This window comes from Lepisma saccharinum, chromosome 6 (assembly GCF_977018435.1).
Source record: "Lepisma saccharinum chromosome 6, izLepSacc3.1, whole genome shotgun sequence".
Lineage (NCBI taxonomy): Eukaryota > Metazoa > Arthropoda > Insecta > Zygentoma > Lepismatidae > Lepisma > Lepisma saccharinum.
Genome location: NC_139234.1, coordinates 35,051,387 through 35,077,980, shown reverse-complemented (window position 1 = coordinate 35,077,980; position 26,594 = coordinate 35,051,387). Strand labels below are relative to the sequence as shown.

At 40.6% G+C, this 26,594-nt stretch overlaps 1 protein-coding gene across 4 annotated transcripts in view; it reads right to left on the bottom strand.

Annotated features, from left to right (window-relative positions):
- Positions 1-24,152, bottom strand: part of LOC145989312 (caytaxin-like) — a 90,278-nt gene extending 66,126 nt beyond the window's left edge. For all 4 annotated transcript variants that reach the window (XM_083124644.1, XM_083124647.1, XM_083124645.1 and 1 more), the window contains exon 1: positions 24,090-24,152. In XM_083124644.1, the coding sequence (XP_082980770.1) occupies positions 24,090-24,111 (22 nt within the window). In that variant the 5' untranslated portion in view covers positions 24,112-24,152. The remainder of the gene's footprint in view (positions 1-24,089) is intronic.
- Between the last annotated feature and the right edge of the window lie 2,442 nt (positions 24,153-26,594).

Below are 26,594 nucleotides of genomic sequence, written 5' to 3'. Positions count from 1 at the left end.
AATATGTTTTCTCAGCAGCGTGGAACGAGCAACTTCTACACGGACCACTTGCCAGTGGATGAAGGCCAGTCGGTCCGAAAAGCTTGTTTGAAGTCCACTTTATGCACATACAGGCTAATCAGGACTGGACCTACAGCTTGAAGTGGAATCCGAATCACTTTGTGCCTCCACCGAGAAACGATTTGCCCTTTATTACAAAGCGAGTCCATCTGAAGGATGATCTGGTTAAAAATACGGATAATGCGCACTGTAGCAAAACTAATGACAAAAAGAAATGGCATCAGTGAAGTCGGTTCATTGCCGGAAGATCTTAATTACGACAGAAGAAAAGAGTTCCTAAGGTCAGTGGCGTACGTAAGAGGGGGGTTACCGGGTTTAAACGCCCCCCCCCCCCCCCGGTGAGCTTTTGAAATACGAAAAATGCTATGAAAATAATTTAAAATGGCCAATTTCTCACAGTCAAAGATTTGTGACAATAATAATAATAATTTGAATTTGAAAGAGAAAAAAGCTTTATATCTCAGCTGCAACAATGTTCAATATAAGTTTATTTTTTCTGTGAAAAATGAGAATTAACTAAAGAAAATTCTTGGTTTGTTTTAAGCGGCTAATGCAGACAAAGGCTAGGCCGACAAGAATCACATTCACCAGTCCGCCTTCCCATTGTTTATCGCGGCACATTTGAATTTCTGAATTCGAATGACAATAAGCTTAACTATTGTAAAATGTTTTGTTGGTAAGAACAGCGAGACAATCCAGATATGAATTATCGTGCATGTGCATGGTAGATTTTGAGAGCGTTATTGGCACGTTTCTCATAAATCTTTTGAGTTTCGTTTAGGATCCGTCGATATCTAAACAATCTAAGCGACCGGAAAGTTCAATTTTACATTTTTTTTTTTTTTTTTTTGCAAAAAAACCCATGCAGGGACTCTCGCGAGAATTGTGAAAATTTCTTGCTTCGTCGCAGTGTGTCGACATTATTGCGAACGTTCTTCCCGGTACTGATTTCGCATCCCCTTGTGAACTCCCAAGTGATGCTGAATCTACATCCACATCACTAAATAATGTTGGAAGAAGTGCTTTGTGAATCACCTAGAAGTGATAAATGCGTTGGAATGTCTTTTAAACTTACTTATGAACGCAAGAATGGACTTAGTGGAATTTTGCAACATTTGTTCTACATTTTGCAACATTTGTTCTACATCGTGCCTATCATCCTGGGGTAGTTCCATAGTTAAAAGTAATGTAAATTTCCCTGTGCCATGTAGGAGTGGGGCCCCACACATTCTCAATCTAGGCCATTTTGGAGATTATGTGATCAGCACCACGGTCCGGCAGCCTTTACCCCCCAGGGTTGCTCTCAGGTACCCACTGATATGAGGCGGGGTGCGGGGATAAGCCTGGAAAATTCCAACCAATTCCTTGAATCTAACCAGGATCTCCCGCGTGATTGTCAGACTCCTTACAGATTTTCTTCACACTTAAAATGTCTCACCTATCATATACAAATAACCGTTGACTAGACAATTATTTCATAACCAATAAACAAAAAAATGCTCCTAGAATTTGTTAAAAATCGAATGACTAGAAAGTAATTTTGTTCTATTGCTCTCATAAATAGATTTATGTAGATCTCTACTACTTGATAGTAGTAGTGGTAATAGTAGTAACAGCAGCTGCATTAGTAGTATTAGTAGTAATTAAACCAATTAATTATAAATATTATTAATTAATTAAAGTGTAATAAAACAATGGTAAGGTGAATTTGGAGAAAGTTTTAGAAATAACCCCCCCCCCCTTGAAATCCTGCGTACGCTACTGCCTAAGTCACATGGAATGTTTCTTTGAAGAAAGAGTAATTAACATTGCAATGCAAATTACGAAAAACACAGATCTCCATGAGTAGACTAGAAAGGGGTAACCTCCATTCTCCCTCAAGTCAATTGATGAAAATAGGACCAAAATGTGAGATTATATTTGGTGAAATGCTTGGAAAAGGAAAGAGTGATCTGTTTGCTATTCTGACAAGATAGCTTTCCTCATGAAGATACTCAGATGTTGAATTTATCAAGGTCAAGAACATTTTTCTTCGTATTTGGCCCTTCGTTAGAAAATTACAAGGAGAAAGGAGAAGAAACCAGGGAAAGAAAAACAGTGGTTTCACAGCAGTAGTGGTGTCAGTTAGTTAAAGCGGGTCTCAACATTTATTTTATCCGTCGGGCATGGAACGAACCTTCCTTCATGTATAATTACGCTAATGCCAGTATGCATAGCCTCTACATTTATTGACGAGTGTCTTCTATGCTCCTATTTCTATACTCTTGGCTGTCACAGAAGGCAAGTGCTTCTCCGACTGCAAGTACTTTCTTAGGCAGGGAAGGCACGCTGCCACCGACCTTGACTCTGTACATACGACCAGCAGGTAGGCTGGAAGGAGCAGCCTTTTCGACCGCTTGGCAGATTAAGAAGAGGCAGGCTGCAACAGAAAGGAAAACTCCAACCCGCCGCCAGCTGCAAAGGTTGAACTTGAAAGGCCGTGGTTTCATGTGGTCCAGTCTTATCACCTAAAGGGGTTGATTTCCTTAGATTCCTTTTCATTTCGTCCGAGGAAATCGGGGATTAATTGCAACATTTACACCACAAATTTTACACATTATATTTATGTATAATAGCATAGCACGATACACTCGCATGACTTCAAGTTTATATTTTTTGGAGCGAATTAACAATACCGGACCCCTCCCCGATTTTCGTAATTTTTCGCATACTCACTAATTGATGCCTCCTAATCACGAATTGGAAGTTAAAATTTGGCGGTCACGTCTAAAAATTGCAAAATATGCGAAATTCAGTGATCTGCGATCGACACGATTGCTCATTATTTACGGAAAATTTTGTAAATAATGAGCAATCGTGCCAATCGCACGATTTCAATTTCACTTATTTTGCAATTTCTACACCTGATCGCCAAATTTTAACTTCAAATTCGTGATAGGAGGCCTCAATTAGTGAGTATGCGAACTTCGAAGCACCCGTACAGATCGATGTATGTCGAAGTCGATTTTCATGGCTGTACCCAAAGAAATATCATGACAATTGCTGTCAAAATTTCCCGCCGATCCCGGGCTCCGCCCCTGGGGTAATTAACCTGCTGTCTGCAACCGCTATCGCGGCAACGCCTCCGCTTCGCTCCGGCTACCCGCCTGTCTCTATAGATACGTTGGTAAGGAATTTAAATATTAAAAACAAATGTAAGTTCCGTAGCACGTAGAACTCCAAAAATTACTTTCCGCGCTCCAGAATTTATTTCTTCACACTTATAACACGTAATCTCCATAAAAATAAAAATAAATCCTTGCAAAATCGACGGTGGGTTAGATGACCACGGAGCCAATGTTGTGTGGAGCAACCCGTACATAAGTAGTTTTACGACCCCAACCTAACTGTTTCCCTAACCTAACGTAACCTTACCGAGAATGTTCAGTGCGGCTATCCGTCAGTGGTTTTCCGATAATTGCAGCAACGAACCTATAAAAAATCTTATTTTCGTAGCACTTTAACCACAAACGTTACTCACCGAAGACGGCCTTCCTTCCTTCTTCTTTGATTGGCACACACCGCCTATAAGCGATTTCTTGCCAGGGGTCCTATTTGGTTTGTGATGAGAAAGTTTGTTTACATTCCAAGTGTCTGTTTGTTTATGTTACAATGTTGTTTTTTCGTGCAAAGCTGTACAGTATCCACATGACATCAGACCGTGGCTCGTAGAGTAGAGTCGAAAGGGACATCGGAAATGGAATACCCACACGTTGTAACTGTTTGTATAGAGTATTGCGATGTTGTTGTCGAATTGGGCATTGTAAAAACAGATGGGTGGTTGATTGAATAGGTTCTCCACACGGACAGGAAGTTGCAGGCACGGTATATGAACTGGGATGTATAACTACGTGACCTGTACGCATTCGCATGGTAAACACTAAAACTGCACGGGGTAGGTTAATGTGTTGAAACCAAGGACGTTTATTGCCGACTTGTGCATGCCATCTATATGTATTGGTATTGAGGAGTTGCTGGGTACACCAGTCGTCCCATTGTTGTTCTACTTTGATTTTTACCCGTGGGAGGAGGTCAGTGTACGGCAGGCGCATCGGGGTAACAGTTTCTTTCGTTCTCGCTTGTTTAGCCATTACATCAACGCGATCTTGATATTTATTGAGGTCACTGTGGGCGCGAATATATGTGAAGGTCGCTGACAGACCCTGCTGTTGAAGGTCTAACATGATTCGGAGAATAAGATAGGGAAATACCGTTAATTTATATGCTGCGCGACCTGTTCGTGCTAATGTTTGAAGTACGCTCAATGCGTCCGTAAGAATTAACGAATGATCGATTCGTAACTGCAGGGCGAATTGTAGTGCTTTATAGATAGCATAACATTCCGCAGAGAAAATCGACATATCGGATGGGAGGGAAAATTGTCGAGTGATGTTATGAGATGGTACGTAAAAAGCGCATCCCACACCGTCTGCAGACTTCGATCCGTCAGTATAAATAAAGGTTGATGTGGGCCACAATTCTCTATAATTTTCATGTCTGCCATGATCTTCATATTGTATCTCTACTCGGGGTTCTGTGGGAATATGCAGTTGATATAAAAGCGGGTCCGGATGGGTAAAAGTTTGGTGGTAAGCGTCAGGGTCAATATTATAACATTGTAAGAAAAAAAAACGTTTAGTGGGGGGAGGGGGGGTCGGGAGGCCAAACCATTGTCGTTGAATCGCAAATGTTTTATTAAATGGGTGAGCGTGTCGCGCCCACGATTTGAACAAATATTGCACAGTGAGTTTGATGCGTCTGTGTGACAAGGAAGATTCATTGCTTTCTAAATATACACTAACATTGGGACTGGACGGCATGAGTCCTAGACATGTACGTAAGGCTCGTCGTTGTAATACGTCGATAGACGTAAGAAGTTTTGGATTGGCTCCACCATATGCTGGGGCTGCATAATCAAACAATGCACGAAAACAATTTTTATAAAATAAGAGCATTGTATGGGGGTGTCCTCCCCACTTGGTCGTGGAAATACAGCGAAGTAAATTAACAATTTTTAAACCCTTTTCCTTGAGATATTGTATATGCCTTGTCCAATTCAGTTTCCTATCAAAGTATACACCCAGGTATTTGACATTGTCGACTACTGGAATGTGCTGTATTTCTGTGATATTGTTAGGGTAACTGCTCTTTTGTCTCGAGTTAAAAATTATGATTTTGGATTTCGGAATGGAAATAGTGAGTCCTAAGGTATCTAAGTGATCTGTAAGAATTGGGACTGTTTTCTGTAGAGCGAGTAAGCCTTGTGTGGCGTCAGGGGTGCATTTATAGCAACACAAATCGTCGGCGTATTGTAACAATTTAAAGCCGTGCATATTTAGGTGATGTATATGGTGGGTATAGATATTAAATAGTAGGGGGCTAAGGGGCGAACCCTGAGGGATTCCCGTGCGAGCTATACGGGGGCCTTCCAACCTATCTTCAAACCAGAATTGTAAATTTCTTTCGTGATATAAATTCCAGATTATGGTCCCTACGATGGGATGTATGTTTAGTTGTACCATCATTTTATATAAGATCGGGATGTGAACAGCATCATAAGCATGTTCTATGTCAGTGAATAGGCCAAAGCAATAATCATGAGTAATCTGGCTATTTTGGATTTCAACTGTAAGGGTAGCTATGGCATCTTGGCTTCCATGTTGCATGCGGAAACCCATTTGTGTTGGCGAAAATAACTTATTCTTTTCCAACGCCCAATTAATGCGATGTTGAAATGTTCGTTCGAAAAGTTTGGCAACTACTGGTATTAATACTATTGGTCGGTATGACTTTGCCTCCGCGGGAGGTTTGTGAGGTTTTAATATGGGGAGGACTATGTGGTGACGCCACTCGATAGGGATTCGTCCTGTGCGATAGACGGTATTGAATATTTGAGCAAGTAATTGTATACCTTGCTGTGGCAGATGTTTGAGCATGTCATAGGTGAGACCATCATATCCCGGGGAAGTGTTCGGCACAATTTCTAAAATTTGTTGTATTTCGGTAGCAGTAACCAGGGAGTCGTAACGTACCCAATTTGCGTTACACGGTACGTTCCATTTTGTAGGAGGAAGAGTATGGTTCAGCTGCTGGTACCCATGGAACGTAACGAAATGCAATATGTTACAGACTGACGTTACAGAGAACGTAACAAAATGTATTATGGTAGATATTAACGTTATAAAGGAACGGAACGAAATGAGCACATTGGAACATAACGTAATATGCAATATGGTATATACTACCGTTACAAGGATACAAGGAACGTAGTAACGAAATGCATTGTGGTATATACTAGCGTTACAAAAAAACGTAACGAAATGCAACATGGTAGTAAATAACGGTACATAGGAACGTAATGAATGCAATCCTCCGTAACGGAACGAAGTGAAAGGCAATATGGTTAATTAACGTTACATAGGAATGTAACAAAATGTAAACCACTGTAGCGGAACGGAACAAAATGCAGTTGGGTACATACCATCTGCATAAGGAACGTAAATAAATTCAGTATGGTAGATGTTAACGTTACAAGGAAAGAACAATTCACAAATGTTTGCTAGTAACGTTATAGGTGCGTGACAAATATAATCTATTAAACATCAAGGAAGAAAAAGGAATAGCCCAAATCTCTTACCTTTCTTTTGAACATTGCGAAAAATAACTCAGTATATCGTATGGGATTAATGTGAAATAGCCGTTAAAAATATGGTTGTTTGTAAAAAAAATGAATTTCAACCAGGGTTGTTAAAGGGTCAGGAATTTTAAATCAATTCAATTCCGGTTCAGCAGGGAATATTAGCAAGCATAAATGGATCTGGACCGTAAAGAGCCTTTTTATGTTTAAAATATTTCAATTCGTTCCAGGAACCTTTTCTCCGGATCAATTGAAATACGGCACAGGGACCTTCTTTCCGGATCAATTTAAAGACTGTCTAAGTTCCATATTGAAATGAAAGAATACGCAACTTGGACCGAATTAAAACTGTGCGATAAAGAAGGTTCCGGTCTTGTTGCGGAACCCAATAGAACCCATTAGGATTTATTGGTTCGTGGACGTTTAACAATCCTGATTTGAAAATTACATTTTTGGCTCGAAATTGAATACAGCTTCCAACTAGTGTAGAAATGAGTAGTCATAGACGTGCGCACGGGGTGCAAATGGGAGGGGGGCACATGCCCCACCCCCTAATCATTGACGTCTACCGATATTTTCGACGCAGGGACAAGCAAGGTATTTTTCCATGGGGCATATTAACCAGATAATAGTGTTGCCCCCTCAAGAAACACCACTTGAATTCGAAATTATCGCATTCCTGCATTCCCATTATAATAAATTAATGTACATTACTATGACTGGGATCAAATTATACGCGTGAAATATATACTTTTAGCTGACATTCGTTTTCTAAAGGGGAGATGTGGCCATCCTCGCCCCCTTTCAGATTTCCATGCTCCTATATTATTATACTTTAATCCAGAAATTTAGGGTTGAGGAATCTTATCGCCGGTTATTAAACGATATTATGCTCTTGAAGAAAATGAAGTATTACGAAGCCGATGAAAGTTCACAAAGCAACAACGGCGGAAGAAGGTGCAGTGGCACAACCACAGGGGGCAGGGGAGATTAGCCCTCAAACTTGTACGGAAATCAATTCTAGGAGGTAAGGAAGGCAAACATTGGACCATAGAAAGAAAGGTTGCAGAATCTAAGAGTAGCAAGACAAAGGGATACTGAAGATGGATTTAGTTTTCACGTCTGTCGTGCACTATTTCTTCCAGACGGTCAAGAGCACCTGCAAGGAGGCACAGAGGGGCAATAGCCCCCTCTTGATTTCTATCTTTATACAAATATAAATAAAGTTATATAAACTTGGACAGTTGCTGCTGCTTACGGTGTACGTTTTGCCCGTGTAAGGTAATAAATAGATGTATTATTAATTTTTGAAACCCCACCGTTCATTTATAAACACACTGTATATGAGTCATTGTGAATTCGAGTGAATTAAAACATTTTGCGTTGTTGGGAGATTATCTATTAGGATAAAATTTGGACATAATGAATCTAAGTAGAGAAAATGCAACTTGTATATCAAAATTGCCATGTCCAACTGATCTCCGAAAGTAGTGTTTAGCACGTCACATTTCAAGTATATTGTAATAATCTTCAATTAAGCCAAACGTTAACGAACAAAACAACTTTTATTTAACTTATAACTTCATGTTATATAAACTACATGAAATACATTTAACAAAGACAAAAGACAAAAGACAATCTCTCTCCAACTCGACTTGCTCACAGTATCTCTTCTAAAATTTTTATCTTTTATATTTTTCGTAACTTCTATCATATATGATTGATTAATTTGAGTCCACTTTATGCACAGTTAGGCTAATCGGGACTGGACCTACAGTTTAAATTGAAATCCCAATCACTTGTGTCTCCACCGGGTATCGAACCCGGGACCCCTTCATTACAAGGCGACGACGCTACCACTGCGCCATCGGGGAGGCCATTTCAAGTATAGTCCATGATTGTATCTATAGTGCGCGTCAAATCTCCTGCATATGGCGATAGCCAATAGCAGCGCACTGCAGCGGTGCCATGTCGAAATCTCACACGGAAAGAGACAGCGTGGTCGAGCGAAACGCCTTGTCACGGAGAGCACGGAACATTAGATAATATAACATATAATAAACATAATGGGAGAAAAGAACATACCTGATTAGGGACTGCATAATTCTTTCAATATTCTCAAGGTGGAAGTTGTGGAGCCTTTGTAAGATATTTTGTCCCGTAAAGAGTACGTTATCTTTTTGGTAGTAGAAAATTCGCCACGATCGTAAATTTCAAAGACTGTTCTACGAACTACGTCTTTTTTCAAAGTCATCTAAATTTGTCGTTCTTTTCGGTATATTAATGTGCTTTCTAGTCTAGGTTATTGAAACATTGGAGCAGGCCCCGATCCACATTGTTTTGCCCCCGAACATATCCGAGAAACGGTAGCTTGATTCACACCACACGCTTGAGCTGTTAGATCCTGGCACTTCTTAAAGTCAATTTTACTTCTTTGTTCGTCACTCGAACACTTTTTTTTTTTTAAAAATGTACACCTGAAAAATCACCTGTCGTGCCTGGCTTCGTACAACACTGTATTTTTCCCTCTTCTCTCGCCATCACTACCACTTGGTTTACTCAACGACATGCTGCACACACCCACTAAACACATGAAAAAAAAAAAACGAACAATGACGGTATCCTCTTCGTCAACTTCTTCTGCCATCACTGGGAACGAACGTGCCCTGTTCCCTTAGCTAATCGGAAAGTTTCAGAATGCAACAGGAACGAAGGGAGAGCAAAAAGGATACAATGCAAATACGTTTATAATAACATTGCTTCTACAGAGGGAACGGTATAAACTACAATCACGCTTGTTTTTCGTACATACTCGCAAATTCATTATCTTTCCATCTGTTGAACTACTGACACTTGAAATAATCTATTTATATCCGAGCGCCAGGTACACGATTTAGTAGCGAGGTGAAACAGCTTCTGAACTAGGCAACGCTGCACGTCCGTGATTCGCTGGTGCTGTTCAGTCGTTCAAGGTCATATGCAGGAGATTTGACGCGCACTAGTAGTATATGAACGAGATGTGTCCCTCCATTCAAACAATACGTGGCTTGTCCCTACCGAACGAAGTGTGTCACTTATAAATTAAGTTTCCGAAAGCAGGTATTATGCATGAACAGAACAAAAAATACTCGTGAGAAATTACAAAAATTATAAGTAAGTTCGTGGCGGGAGTTATTGACGGTTTTCCCCACAACCTATCCGCTTGAGGTTCCGCGTTCGAGTCCTGGTCTGTAAATATCTTTTTTAGGTGTCTCTTCATTAATTTAATCTAATTATCATCCATCTTCATAGTTTCGATTAATTATAAAAGTGACATAAAAGCGAAGCAAAATAAGAACATATAAAAATAATTGCAAAATGATTACAATGTCAGAACTACATTTGAAAAATAAAATGCGAACAGAAGGTTCATCTTCAAACAGGCAGCATGCTCCCGAAAGTTGCCAATCCACGTGTAGCATGACCTTCGATACTGGGGTTGTGCTTTTTCAGGAAAGTTTGCTCGACGCTCTTCAAGCGTCTTATCAAGAATGCCTCGGTGTTTGCAGCATTACCAACTTATTTTCCGTCGGGAAAATCTTTTTTCTCCTATTTAATCTGCGGTTGACTCTACAATACAGCATATTAATCAAGATACAACAACTGAATTACGGCGAAGTAGGTTAGAAACCCTGCGTGCTCAAGAGCAGCTTCGATAAGGCACCGGAATTGTTTCGAGCTGAACCAGGAAATGAGCGACGTTTATTCCCCAAGGCCATTCCGTAAAACTAATGCCACAAGAAGTTTTCTGTGTGGATTTGTGAGCATGAAATTGTAGGTTAATGATAGTACTACAAGACGTCAAGTGGATTTATTTTTCTGTTTCGTTATTTTATATAGCTTTCCTACCTATATAGTTTGAATAACTAATTAATCATTTGATGAGCAGACAAACACGAAGAAGCCGATCCCGTGGCAAATTGGTTAGCGTAATAAAGTGCGAAGTCTAATGTCGGATTAGAGCCTGGACTAGAAAATATGGATGGGTTGGGTCATTGTCTTTATACCACTTCCATCACCTATCACATCCTTTATCATCGCGATTAACCGAAAGTGGTAGACGCGAAATAAAAATAGAACCTTTGCATGGAAGTCCGAAAGAGAGGCAAGGGAGGGGGGGGGGGGGTTGCAAGACCCACCTGGAAAATGAAAGTCAACCAAAAACTATATATATATATATATATCACAATTCCATTTCAGCTGCAATAATATATGTTAATTATTGCATGAACATAACTAGCTAACTAACTAACTCTCTAGCCTTCTTAAACCCGAAGGTTCATGGCTGCAGCAACACAGGCCTTCCATCTGTCCCTATCTTGAGCAAGTTCTATATACTCTTTTCCATCCCTACCGATTTCCTTTAAGTCTATCTCAACGTTGTCCCTCCATCTTCGTCTTGGCCTTCCTAAAGTTCTCTTACCATCAGGTTTCCCAACAAGAATCCTGTAAACTCCTCTTTTCTCTCCCATTCGTGCCACATGGCCTGCCCACCTAAGTCTTCTTGATTTAATTATTCTAATTGTCTCCTCATCCCTTTTAGGTCCAAATATTTTCCTAAGGATCTTATTTTCAAATAAGATGAATATGATACGTAACTTCAAATTAAAGCAATGTTTTTTTTAGGAGACAACACTGTTATGCACCTTTCTTGCTCCCCCGGAAAAACTACCTTGCTTGCCCCTCTTTGGAAAAAACTCAACAAAGTGCATTGTGAGGGAAATGCGTTTCAAGTTGTCAGGCACAGTTCGAGCTCTACAAAAACTTGGTAACAGTAGATCGGAATGTTTCATGCGTGATTTTCAAAGATTTTATGAAGTTTGCACTGTGCCTGGCAACTTGAAACGCATTTCCATCACAATGCACTTTGTTGAGTTCGCCCTTCGTATCCGCAATGCCTCATATTTTCAATTACTTTGAAGCATTTTGGACCATTTTTTATTTTTATAAGCAACTGCATTAATTGATAGAATGATCTTAAACATGAAACTAATTGTTTCTTCCAATGATTAACTGTTTTCTTTGCCTTTCATTACGCTAGGTCACTCAGCCGCTATCTTCGTTGTGAGCCTAGATTAAGTGTGATTGGAGCTTATCCTATATGCTTTCTTCATACAGCATGGCTGTCGGCTACATGTTTGACATCTTAACACAACTTCTTTCAAACATCGCTCATGAAATGTATTTCACCTATCGTCCTACGGGAATCAGAGGGACGTAACTACAAAAATGCTGTTTTCAGTTTCGTGAAAAAAAAAAATCCTCTGAAGAGTATTTGGAGTAAATCGACATTTTCCACTTCTAATGCTTATCTGTAAGGCGGAGTCACATTTAAGAGTCATATTCCTAAGAATACATTATTTCCTCTCCTATTAATTTGATAAATTAGAGTTAAGTCGCTCTGGTTCTCACACACGCTTTCAGCTCCTATTTTCCAAAATTTGGCACGTTAGGTATTACGCCAGGTGTGTCATTTGGGTACGATACTACATTTTTATTATATGCCTGTGGAGATTCGAACAGTGTTCTCGGCTTGCGAGCCAGGTTATATCGGCGTTAGCGTCCAACGTTTGGAGCGCGTATATTCCTCTAAGCAGGATGCTCCAATTTAAGCTGGCTCGCAAGCCGAGAACTCTTCGTCAGGAAAGCTACACTTTTTTACCCATGAAAGTTATTGTCCGTGGCCTGCAAGCAAGGTTCTTGCAACAAACTGCCTCGAGAGAATTATGCGTAGGCTATGTGTGACTTTTCTGTTTCTCAGACCACGTGTGACTACCTACAAATTATGTGAAACAATAACATAAACAACTTCCCATCTGAGTATGAGAAACCACTTGCATTCTAGCCGGGTTCGATTCCTGGTGGAGGCACAGTGATTCGAATTCCACTTTAAACTGTAGGCCCACTCCCAATTAGCCTATCTGTGCATACAAGTAAACTTAAAACAAGACAAACTTTCATTCTAACCTCAGTCACTTATGGGAGCTGCTTAGAAGTAGTAGTGTTGACTGCCATGACTAAAATTTCTGGATCCAAGTTCACTTCGTCTCAACGATTTTATTTGTTGTTTTAAGTCCCCTTTATGCACAGTAAGGCTAATCGGGACTGGACCTACAATTTAAAGTGGGATCCGAACCACTTGTGCCTCCACCGGGTATCGAAGCCGGGACCCCTCTCTCGACGATTTGACCGAGTCTGCACTCCCTGCGCTGCACTCCGCTGTCTATGCAATGTAGTTTTAAAAGTTGTTAACTGAGGTATCCTAGTCACCAATTCCACCGCTGCCACCGGTTAATCAAGGTGTGACTCATCATCAGCCAGGCTCGGACGAAACGCAACTCATTAAACCGTCGCGGACGAACTGTAGCATTTTTCTAGGAATTTCGCTTTCGGACGAAACGCTACTGAACCGTACAGCAGTCCCAGTGCCTGCTCCAAGTTGCACAGCTGCTTTCGGAGCTCTTGGTTTGGAAAGGGAGTGGGGATGAGGAAAAGGTCTTGATTTTTCATACTGAATCTCGTTCATTTCGTTCTCCTATTTCTCTTGGTTGAATTTTCTGAGATACGGAATCTACCTCATTTTCCTTTTCATTACGTATTATTGCGTCACCCACAGTACTCTTACATGTACTTAACATTTTCAATTTCCCTGTACCTGCACCCTTTGGTTAGGTAAAAATAAATAACTGCAGTTCGTCAAATGTTGTATTTTTGTTTTTGTTACCCATTTTTCTCGTACTTCAGTCAGGGGCAATGGAGCTACTGGTAACAGACGTACTTAGGAAATAGCATGAATTGTTTCTTCCCCGCACTGTAGTTGACCGATAAAAGAACTATGTAAAGTCTCGTTTCTATTACCACAAATTTTACCGCGCAACATGACACGCGGCATGCGACGCTGCATGTGCCAAGCATTTGTTGAAATGGAAACTGTCTGCAACATGCCGCGGCGCAAGTGCCGGGGACAAAATTGCCCCAAACGATTAAGACGCACAACGTGCGCGGCGACAATGGAAACAGCCTACAGCAAGTTCCTGGGCACGGGCATACGAACTAGAGTAGAAACAGACGACGCGACTACAATCTGTGGTCCAACAAGATTTAATAACAATGCAAAATCACTTGCAGTCATTCTTACAAAGTTTTCGTATCCACTTTGAAGACGTAAGTCTCTCATCAACGAGTTATATGCTCCTTCCGAATTTCTTTTCGCTTGAAAACTTCTAATCCACCATCTAGGTTGTTTTCGCCTCTTTTTTTTTATAGAAATTCATGATACGCGCCTGCCATAACCACAAAACCCGCCATAGCTTTATTGTTCATCTTTACCCAAGTTAAATCACCACCAAATTATTACAATACAAGAGAAGAAACACTGACTACTCTAAAGCACTGCACAACGCTACACTGCGATCCTGCACTCCAGTGTTGTTGCGGACGTATTTTGAAGAAGTAGTTTTGAATTGGAAGCAGTACGAGTACACTAAATGACGCGCAACATGCGCCGGCACATGTTGCACCTCATGGATCTGGAACTTGTCAGAATGGAAACGTAGCTTAACAGAAACAGAAGGCTTTCACGATTTGTCTGAATATTAAAGTGATCTCTTCTTTCACACCCAAACATAAATAACTATTTTCAGATTTGAAACCGTAACAGGGGTGTAAGGGGTGACCTTCCACGTAGTACACCCAATCGTCAACTTCATTCCACGTAGTACACCCTGGACTGCTCTTTGCAGACTAACGAGGCTCTGGCGACTGACCCTATAGCCAGTATAATTCTGTGTGTTCTGTTTTTTGTCATGTGTGCTGAGTGCCCCTTTAGAGCCTCAGCTTTTAACCTAAGTCAGAATATTTTAATATTTCAGTTATTCGATATTACAGTTACGTTATTTGTTATGGTAAGGGGCTGGTCCCCGTATAACGTGGCGGTTGCAAAATAGCCTAAGTGCTGACGCACCCAAAATTAAAAAAGAAAAATGTAACAGGGAATATAGCTTTAATAAATGTCTATAAATATTTCACTATCGTTTATATTTATGTACATGTTGTTAATTTTGAAATATTGTGAAGAAATGCAGCAAAATGCTACATATTCGATTACTAATGTGAGCCACTGTACATGTTATGTTTTTATTTCATGAACAATGCGACACCACAGGTCCCGAGTTCAGATCCCAGCCTGTATATTGTTTTCATTATTTTCTTCGTGATGTCCTTTCATCAATTTTGTCATTGCATCACCCATCCTCGTCTTCGCGATTAGCCAAAAGTGGCAGAAAACCAAAGTTAAATATAACAAATGAAAATCAAACATTACTTTGCAAGACAAGAATGGATAGGTTCTTTTGAAGCTGCTGTTATTAAAAGCAAATTGTATGTAGCTTTCCTAGACAGAAGTTTCAAACACAGAAACTGATTGATTGGATAAGGGCTGTGGATTCCTACTCGAGCAGAAAATATATATGTTTCAATTTATTACGTACAACAATAGCAGACTGATTTCCCGCTAAATCAAAGAAAACTTGCATTCACGGTTACAAATTGACGTGTTGAATGACCTTAACTACAGACTTCGCTCACTCCAATTCTGATTAATCGAACAGCACATCACAACGTGGGTCATTAAATATTTCCAACTTACTCTCGAGTTCCTCAACTAAAAATAAATTGACTGCGAGACAAAAACTCCTCTGCGATAACTATATACCACGTTATATGCAGAGTATATGTAAGTTGAAATTCCATCATAATAATTTGAATTCTTCAAGTAGTAGCTACAAATATAATTTTTCATGCATATTTTCTTAGCATTGAAGTTTCTCACTTCACAAGGATAACATATATATAGTATTTCACAAGAGTTTTTAGTTCGAGCTAGTCGTAGGCCTAATATGAATATAAACGTCACTTCATTACTTAGTTTAAAAAAGTGCCAGGCAATCAAAATTCGAGGGTATGCCTGAAATTATTTGTAGTATCTCATGTATCAAGGGGGCTTTTTAAGTAGTAATAGTAGAAACGTAATTATACTGCATGTTGCAACTGAAACCCTAGCCTCGAAGACCGAAGTCGTTGGGTGATCCACTCATACACTCGGTACCAAACATTTCAAGTTCGAGTAGACACCTGGGCATGGCTGTTTTTTTTTTTTGTAAGCATCCCTTCATAGATTTAATATGATCATCATTCATCTTCATCGTCGCGATTATCTACAAGTGGCAGAAAAGCGATATAAAACAAGAATAATAGTATAACAAACAAAAGAGGATAAAAGGATGAACTGAGTTAATGATAGGAAGTTTTATAAAATTACTGTTTCTTGAAGAATCCTGTCCTTTGTTACGATTTTATTTCTCAGTCACACGTTGCTCAATGTTCAAGTCGACTGTCGTCCTTACGTACTTGAAAATTACTTTCATGTCTGCCTATGCTCTTCTTTCAAACGTGGTAGGTGGGCGCTCTGTCTGTTTCTACACCAAAAAGTTTAATGAACCTCCTGTCCAAGAAGACAAGAATTACTGAAAGTAATTTTCAAAATTGTAAGCGGATGAGGGCCCTTGTAAATGATAAAATATACTGTCCTTTTATTCGCTTAGTTTTGAGAATCACTTCCCATATAATTCTTGCCTTCTTGAGAGTCCAATGGCCCTGTCTAGCCACAAACCAGTTGCACAAACGCGGTTTCGTTTGTTTCGTACAACAATTCCATCTAACGTTTCGTTTCTACGTAGTTTCTACTTGCTAAAAGTGCCTTTCATATCGCCCCAGGGCGTTCTCTACTCGGCTGCTTCGTGACCGAAGGTCACGTGTACAAAGTTTGAGGATTCACATTTTCCGATTTTGCGTGGTGCTGCTGCTACGAGCGAACACAAGGGAAAAAACCTTGGACGAAAAGTCCCAGCGCAGCTTCCCTTCTACTCTTCAGCTCGGCCCATAAGGAAGAACGGTCAACTCTCCCCCTCCCCTCCAGGCGGTAGTACAGTGCACAGGAGTCGCGGGTCTGCACAGGTTTCTTTCCTTGTGATTCAGTTCGCCTTATCAAGGTCGTGCAGCAAGCAATTATTTTTCGTCTTCCGATAGGAAAAAGCTTGCCTCTCGCTTACGTGGATGAACGCGTAGCACAGATGATTCTTTGGTTGGTCCTTTATGTTTCGTCCTTCAGCAACTTAATCTAAGCACGAATCATTCTCATCGCCAAACATACTGTATTTTTTTAATTGATGTAACACATGTAAACTGAAAGAGAGAGAGAGAGAGAGAGAGAGAGAGAGAGAGAGAGAAAGAGAAAGAGAGAGAGAGAGAAAGATAAACGTTTTCCTACAACAAACGTTTGTTTTCCTATCGTATAAAGTGAACGCACATGTTAAAATTCATCTTTCATAGATAATCAAATTAGAACAAATCCACGTAAAGTGATTTAGTATGCAGAAAATAAATATATTTGTGATAAATACATAGTTAATCAGTAAATTCCAATAACCAGGACTTCTGTCACGCCAAATCTTGTTTACGGATGTTTTCAAACGTTTTGTTTTACAATTTCATTTTTTCACTGACATCCAAAACGAAAATACGTATTATAATTTAATGACTTTCAAAATGTCAAAATACTGTAATGTTACTATGCTGCCGATCACAATTATGAGGCTTCTTCGAACCAGGGTTTCGGAGCGGAGCGGATCAACGCTCCAGCTGTTGCCCACGCTCAGGAGCGAGGAGCGAGATTCTAAGAAATGGTTCGCTCCGCTCCGGAGCGGAGCGATGTCTTAGCCCGCTCCGCTCCGGAGCGGAGCAGCGAGAATCGAAAAACTTCTCGCTCCGCTCCGGAGCGAGGAGCGAAATTTTAGAAAATGGTTCGCTCCGCTCCGGAGCGAGGAGCGAAATTTTATAGAATGGTTCACTCCGCTCCGGAGCGGAGCGAAATTTTATAGAATGGTTCACTCCGCTCCGGAGCGGAGCGATACCGTGTGACGCTCCGCTCCGGAGCGAGATTATAAGAACTTGCCCACTCCGCTCCGGAGCGCTCCGAGGTTGGATAATACGAGTGTATACAGAAAACTAACGATCAAGGGTTCCGAGTACATTAGTAATTTTGTTTGTGGAATTTGTACGGCATTTGAACATCGCCTGTTATTGTTGTTATAAAACTGATTATTACTAAAGCTAACGCCACGGAAACAGTCCAGTCAAGATCACGTCACTCACCTACAGTGTTGCCAATAAGCAAGGAATAATCCTTACACAAGACACCAGGGAAGGCACAATCAACCGCATACGTACAACGCGCAATGTGTCAACTGTGAAGCGTAGAAGAAGTGTGGAAAACCTGGAGAACCAGGGGTGTGTAGAAGGCAAGGGGAAGCTTTGATCTTCACTGGACTGTTTTCGTGAAGAGAGCGATATTATTATTATTATTACTATTATTATTATTATTATTATTACTATTATTATTATTACTATTTTCATTATCACTTTTACTACTCTACTACTACTTCTGGGGACAATATATTTCAATAGCAGGTGTGCCACCTGTGTTTTATAAGTTGAGAGAATGGAACTCTCATTTCCTGCCACCAGGGATCGCGACTAAAACTCATTTCCGTTCGACTTCTGGTTCGGGCTAAGCACTTCGGCATATCGGTCCGACGTTACAGTCCACACCGTGGGAGAAGTGAGTTATTCCGGAATATTGGTTCGAGTAACATTGGTCAAACTACTGCAGAGAATCCATTTGACCTTTCGAACGCCAGGAGCACGCAGAGGAAAGACGAAACAACGTGTACAGAGGAAGATGACAGGCAGACAGGTGTTCATGCAAAACAAAACACTCGCTGGTGCATGATTGCCATATCTAACTTTCTTTGCGCTGGTTATGATGATACTTTGAATGTAGCGAAAGATAAAAGTTTAAAGTAATTGGGAATTCAGGTTGCTAATTTTCACTGTATGTTTGTTCCGGCATAACTCTCGAACGCCTGGAACGATTTCAACCAAACTTGGAACACGTATCACTTGCAATCTCGAAAGAAATACTGTGTAAGACATCTCTGGCACCCCTAGGGGTGAGGGTGGGAAGGGTTGACATGTAAAACGACCGATATTAGTGTGGAATCCATAGTTTTCGGGGTCGTTAAGATGAATAGTGACACTCCCAATGCCGTTCAACTCCAAAACACCCCTGGCAACCCTAGGGGTGGGGTGAGAAGGGGGCGACATGTAAAAATAATAAAAAACGACCGATATTAGTGTGGAATCAATAGTTTTCGGGGTCGCTAAGATTAATAATGACACTCTCAATGCCGTTCAATTCCAAGACACTCCTGGCACCCCTGGGGTGGGAAGGGGGTGACATGTAAAACGAGCCCGACCCTGTGGCCGAGTGGTTAGCACATCGCGCTATGACGCCAGGGGTTCCGGGTTCGAATACCGGCTGGGCATGGATGTTTGTGAGTGTCCATTCATCAAGTTCATCATATCATCACTCATTCTCATCTTCGCAAATTAGCCAAAAGTGGCACAAGAAGCGAAGTAAAATAAAGCAAATCAATCAATTAATTAGTTAGTTCTACTATAGACCTTCAATGATTACCAAGGTTTCAGATGCATGGAACTAACGATTAAAGATTTTATTTGTCGTTGTTGTACATTGTTTGCAATAATTGTAGACAGCTTATAATTCCACTAACCGAGACTGTTTCGGAAGGATCCCTCCATCCGTGTTAAAAAAATATTTTAAATGCCCATAAATCAAAGTTCACAGGCACACATACTATGAACATACTTTTAGAAGAGAACACATATTTTAAAACGTCTCTTTAAGAAAGTAACAATACGCGTAAGCCAGAGTCGGTGTAGCACACTTTTAATACGATTGGCAACGCTGCATCTCCCTCGAAAAGGCAACGATCTGTCTGCCAAGTACGTACAACAGCAGAAGTCATGACGCAATGCACCTGCCAAGGAGCGAGCAAGACACTACGCGCCAGTTTCCTCCACCTTTCCTCTTGAAAGGGGAACAACAAGGCCAATCCGCTAGCCGGTAGCACTGACGTCAGTCACCTACACAAGAAGCGCAGAACACGAAAACAAACAGGGCTGTCGTGTGGGGGAGGTAGCATAAGCAAACGTACAATCCCGCAACACTGATTGCTTGAACGGGTTCATATCCAAATTAAGATAAGGATGAGATATGATGAAATTGAAGAAGGGTCAATCACAGAGAACTCCAATTCCCAGACTGGAGTCGTGAAGCGTTGAGATAACCATTGATGTGGGGGTAGGGCCCGACACATTCCCAATCTCGCTCGGCCATTTGGAGGTGATGTGATCAGCACCACGCTCCGGCCACCTTTACCCCCCCCCCCCCCCGAGGGTTTCCCCTAGTTATCCATTTATTTGAGTCTGGGTTAGCCCAGGAGCCGCTATATGCTGGGACAAGGCCGGAATAATTTCGAAGTTAGATCATCCACCGCGGGATTCAAACCCTGGTCTCCAGCGTTGCAGTCAGACGCCCTACCGACTAGACCAGCAGTTGCGGTTACACCATTCATATATAAAAATAACTATCTCACCGGATATGAGCTTGCACTTCAAATGCTCCGATTGCGGATCAGAGCACTATTGTATCTCGCCCCGCTCCGGATCGGATCGTGCATGTAAAAATAAGTAACCACTCCGCTCCGGAGCGGAGTGCTGTCGTCCCACGCTCCGCTCCGGAGCGAGGAGCGGAGTAGAACTGACGCTTCGAAATCGCTCCGGAGCGCTCCTTTAGTACGCTCCGCACTCCGCTTCGAAACCCTGCTTCGAACACGCCTTCGATAACGGTATTTGCTATTCGTAACGGATATGTGTATCACTTTTTCGAAACAGACTTTTGTGGAGGAAAAGAACTGTAACGTTACAAAAGTAACGAGCACAATTATACGAGAGACCTATGTTATTCTATCCGGAACACGGCATCGGACACGGTATTGCACATCGGAACGTCTGTATGATACCAGCTATCAATAACGTTGTTGCTTTGAAGCAAGGAGTGTAACGTTTTTACAGTCGTGGCCTCAATTAAGTTACTGGTTAATTGTAACGTTACTACCACTTTCCATACACACTAAAGTTACTAGTCAATACGTGACAAACTTGTTTCTTACCCTGTAACGTTACTGGTTGCCGGCAATGGATGTAACGTTAAAGCGTCACCTAACGACCTACTGCTTTGCAGATCAGTTATGGTTCGGTACCGTTATGCACACCTGTAACGTAATGTTCATATACCTGAGGTAACGTTTCTGTTCACGAAAAAAGTTATTCTGTTTCTGGTTGTAACGTAACGGAAACCGTAATTGAAAATACCGTTCCATTTCGTTACGTTACGACTCCCTGGCAGTAACAGCCGGGAAATCGGCAGTGAAATCGACCTGCTGTGCAAAGGATTTTGCCTCTCGTGCGCATACAGAGGGTGGCGTGAGTATTTGCATGAATTCTGCTTCCCACTGTCTATCGAGATTTTTCCGTTTTGCGTGGGCCGGGTTCCTAATAGAATGAAATTTATTCCATATGGAACTAAGGCTATCTGTGCAATCGAGAGAATTACAAAATGAATGCCACGCTTCTCGTTTCGCTTGTAAATATATTTTCTTCGCCTTAGCTTGCAGTCGCCGAAGTTCGATTTTCCACCGAAGACGGCATTTTCGTAACCTGTAATTTTTCGATCCATGCACTGTTGCCAAACGTACCTGTAATCAAATCAGTTGGCATTCCACATCCTCTTCTACAACGTGGTTGTCACTTTCACTTAGTCCGTCCTCGACGCATCCTCCTCCACACTCATCTAACGATCTGTGCAACATTCACAACTTTTTTTCTGCTTTCTTCCACCATCCTAACACGATCCGTGCTTTCTAAGTATCAAATCAACACTGTCGCAACGCTGTACACACAGTAAGTCATAGCGAACGTCACAAATCAACAATGTGGCAACGCTGTAGACACAGTAAGTCATATCGAACGTCAATTGTTTATATCAACAAATATGGTTTTCATACTTGTCCACGAAGAATGATTGCGAGAACTGAAGAACTTCTTTTACAACTTCTACATGTTAATGATCAATTTCTGCACTTGACCGCAACATCTTAACCTTAGAAGAATCACAGCGACTAAGTATTTCGTGAGTATAATTAGTATTATGGAAATTACAGAAGGGTCCGGTATTGTAAATTCTAGCCGCCCTGGGCTTGACTAGGATACTGGTGTGTGAAAATTACACGTAAAGAGTGAGCAAAAAAGATTCTACCGGTTCCTAACCTTAACGAACCAGCATGGAGTATCGGAAATGAAAAGTAGCCTGGACATTATTCACGAGAAAAAGTTTACAACGTTTAAACACTTGTTTCTTGAATTTGTTGACGTAGGCAAACGCGTACAGTTTTTTTAAGTGGCCCTTGATGTCTTCCTTCTTTGATGTCCAACTACATATGTTATTCCTATTCTTTTAAACTTTTAGAACTTGTAGTAAATTAATATTAGGGATATGACATTTTAGCAGATACCGTTAAAGTACAGATATAAAATTTACTGATCAGATATAAAATTCCAAATGGATCACTGACCTCCTTAATACGAGGGTCACTGTTTATATTTTGAGCCTTGGCAACACTGATTGAAGTTAGGCGCGATTTGACGTTTGCACGGAATCGTCTGGCATTATTGACCATAACGTACTTCAAATGTTTTGTCAATAGCTTGATTTGTGTTGTTTATGTTGCCTTGGAGATCGCGCGACAACAATAAAATGGAATGAACTCGTGAACATTTTTGTGCGATGATTTTTTTTACGATTTTCCATGTGGATTATCAAGACAAGAGTGCATCGATCAACTTACTTCCACATTTGGCGATGAAGCCACATCCTTTGCCATTGTGAAACGCTGGTATAACGAATTTAATCGTGGCCGCCATTCGCTCACCGACGAGATTCGCGAAGGTCGTCCAAAATCAGTTGTTGTTCAAGAAAACATTGATGCTGTGCAAAACCTAATACTGCAAGATCGTCATGTGACATACTGTGAGATTTAGGCAACCATAGGCATTAGTTCCACCAGCATATATAAAATATTACATGATCATTCAGCTGTGAGAAAGGCATGTTCTCGTTGGATCGACGTAAACAGCAGTGGACTGTATGGGTGTTTCAAGATGAACCCAATCCAACAAAAGTTGTTCGCGCTCGAAGCACATCGAAACAAATGGTTGCCTGTTTTTTCGGGAAAACTGGTCATGTGGCAACTGTGCCTTTAGAGGAACGTAGAACGGTCAACTCTGAATGGTACACAACAATTTGTTTGCCAGAGGTCTTCGGTCAAATACGGAAAACAATCAAACACCGTCGGATCATTCTTCATCAAGACAATGCCAGCTGTCATACATCTCGTCTAACAACCGACTTTATGAACAGGCAAAAAATCGAATTGATGGGTCATCCGCCGTACAGTCCTGATTTGGCACCCAATGACGACTTCTTGTTCCCGAATGTCAAGAATAAATTGCGTGGAGAACGATTTTCGTCGGCGGAAGACGCCGTTGATGCGTTCAAAAACCATATTATGGAGGTGTCTCAAGAAGATTGGAAAAACTGCTTCGACAAATGGTTCGAACGAATTCAAAAGTGTATTGACCATAAAGGAGAATACTTCGAAAAACAATAAAGTAGTTTTCAATGCCAAATTCCTGTTTTTCATTGTTAGGCTTGAAATATAAATAGTGACCCTCGTAAATGTACGTTACCAGATAAACCAAACTTCTGCAATGGAAAAGAAGCTGTATATTTATATATTTACTTATTAAAAAAACGTATGTGTAGAGATTATATGTTTAAATCCATTAAAATTATGACAAAATGGCACAATATTGCGTTAAATTTCAAGATATTTATAGATATCGTATATCAGATCGGTAAACCGATGTGCCTATATCGGCCGATACCGATAGACTACCGATTAATCTGTCCCATCCCTACTAAATATATTAGCCGAAACGCGCTATAAATTATAAATAAAATGAAATGCATATTATTGTCATGCCTGAAAACTAACTCTCCTATTCAACCGCATTGTCACAGAACTTCTCAATCGTCTACTGGCCAGAACGGGGAGTGTCTGTATAGTTACACTACGACATGTTACGTCACTGTCGATAATAATACTGCACCGATTCTAATGCTATTGTAACTAGTTATTCAACTTGAAATACGAAAGTAACATATTTTTAACCCCTATCTTGCAACTTAAAACAATAGATTCAAATTTCTTACCGCAGCTACTCGTTGCGTCCATGCTTCCAGAAAGCTGCTCAGATACTAAATGCTCGGTTGATGGCGCTGCGGCTGCGACTGAAAACCCAAATATGAAAAATTTTAGGATCAAAAAGCTTAAAATGAATAGGCCGTCCCATTTGAAGTTATTCCAGATTCATAACTTACATAAGGTGCAATGTTGTGTAAGAAACGCGTGACAGAATAATTTCTGTGGGTGCTAGAGCGTAAAATGTCATAGTAGTGTATAAACGTTATTTGTAATTTTATTGTACTTTTAGTAATAGACTTTCGTCAATTTAAGGCTCGAATGCAGTATATTTTTACCTATATGTTATTTATGCTTATAATTGGACGTTAATTGTTAAAAGCACCATTCTACAGAGCATTCCGTGACATTCGCTACGATGACCGTCGGGCCGCTTGCCGCCGAGTCAAGTAGCGAATGTCACGGAATGCTCTACGTTAAATTCTAAATCTAACTATTAAAAAAATTACACAAATCAGTTCAGTAGACAAGGGTACCCGCACCGCAGGGTAATGATGAAATGGTAGCAACATACGTATATATATATTTATTTCTTTATTTTAAGTTCCCCGTGCATAGCTATAGCACCGAGCCATGAAGGTACATATAGGGGGTGTTGGGGGTGGTGTTTGTAGACAACACTCATTCTCGATCTCCGCCATTATGGAAGTGGTGATCAGCACCGCGTCCCGGCCGCGTATACCCCCAGGGTTGCCTCAGGTACCCATTGATTTGAGGCTGGTTGAGCCCCAGAGTCGCTTTATGCGGGAACAAGGCCGGGAAAAAATCCGATTGATTGATTGAATTGCTTTATTTTACTTCGCTTTTTTGTGCCACTTTTGGCTAATTTGCGAAGTTGGGGATGAGTGATGATGTAATGAAATTGATGAATGGACACTCACAATCATCCATACCCAGGCCGGAATTCGAATCCGCGACCCCTGGGAAAAATTCCGACCTTTTATTACAAATAATATTGTTTTCTGTGACTTGTCGGCCCCCATGGAGGAGTGGTTAGCACATCGCGCTACGACACCAGGGGTCCCGGGATCGAATTCCGTCCTGGGCATGAATGTTTGTGACTGTCCATTCATCAATTTCATCATATCATCACTCATCCCCATCTTCGCAAATTAGCCAAAAGTGGCATAAAAAGCGAAGTAAAATAAAACAAATCAATCAATCAATCTGTGACTTACAGGCTGTAAGTTACAGCACTTGAAATGTCTTCACCAGATACATTATAATTATGTTGACTGCCGTAAGGGTGCTTCCTGAACTCATGATTATTTCATGAAACTGATAGGACCACACACCCTTAATTAGCAGACTGGAATCATTGGATGGTTATAGTTTCAATGCCGCGCATCTTCGTTCGCTCATAGCCCGGAGTGATAGAAATACATTCTGAATTGAGCGTGCAGCATGAACCATTGTGAGTATCGATATGTGAAATGCTTATTGCAATGCTATCGAAGATGTATGGAAACGATATGCAAAAAAAAAATAGGTATAGCTACTCTAATCTGTAAATTTCAAATTTTACAAAAAGTAAATTGAAAACTCATTTTGGATTGTGTTGATTTTATGTTTCTCAATAGGCCGGGAAAGGATTTTAGAAAACTGGAAATGAATGTGGGAGTAATTCCGATATTCGGAGAAAGTAATATGCGCCTTTTAAAGTAATAAATAATATGAATGTGTGCGAGATTATGTCCTGAAGCGTGGGTTGCTTAAGTGGCCGAGACAGCGTGATTCTTGAAGCCCTGGTCTTGCCGTGTGTGTTTCTTTGCGATTACTACTTCATTAAATTTACCTAATTTCTCATTGTCGTGGACCAGGACGTCATTTCCTCAGAATTTCTGTTCCCCCGTTTTTTATGTACTAATTTATTTCATTTTTTGTTTTATAATTTACATTAAAAAAATTAAAGAAAATACAAAAAAGTTTACACTGGTAGTTAAGATTACACAAATTTTGATTTATAGGTATAGGTACCTTGGTTGTTCTGATTTCCAAAGTTTCCAAAACAATCAGGGTTTACACATTGTAAATTGTTAGAGATAAATGCGTAAGTAATGTTAAAAGATTAGTATCGAGATTTACATATGAAGAAGTTGGAGATAAATGGTGAGTAGTGTTAGTAGGAATATATAATAAGATATTATATGTTGACCCATTATTCATTTGGTTGAACAGATCAAAGTAGGTTGGGTTATAGGATTGGTTACATAAAGAAGATATGTATAGAATAAGAAGGTGGTACTTAAGGTAGGGATAGCAGAGTCTGGGAGGAGAATCGTCAGCCCTTGAAGAGAGGGTCTCCTAAGAAAGGATATGAAATTGATGATTGATTTAGCTATGTAGGTGTGGGTAAGATCCAACTGAAAACAGTAGCGATAGGAGGGACTGGGAAGGAGAAACGTCAGCCTTGAGAAGAGGATTTCCTAGAAAAGAGAAGCCATCAGGTTCCTGGG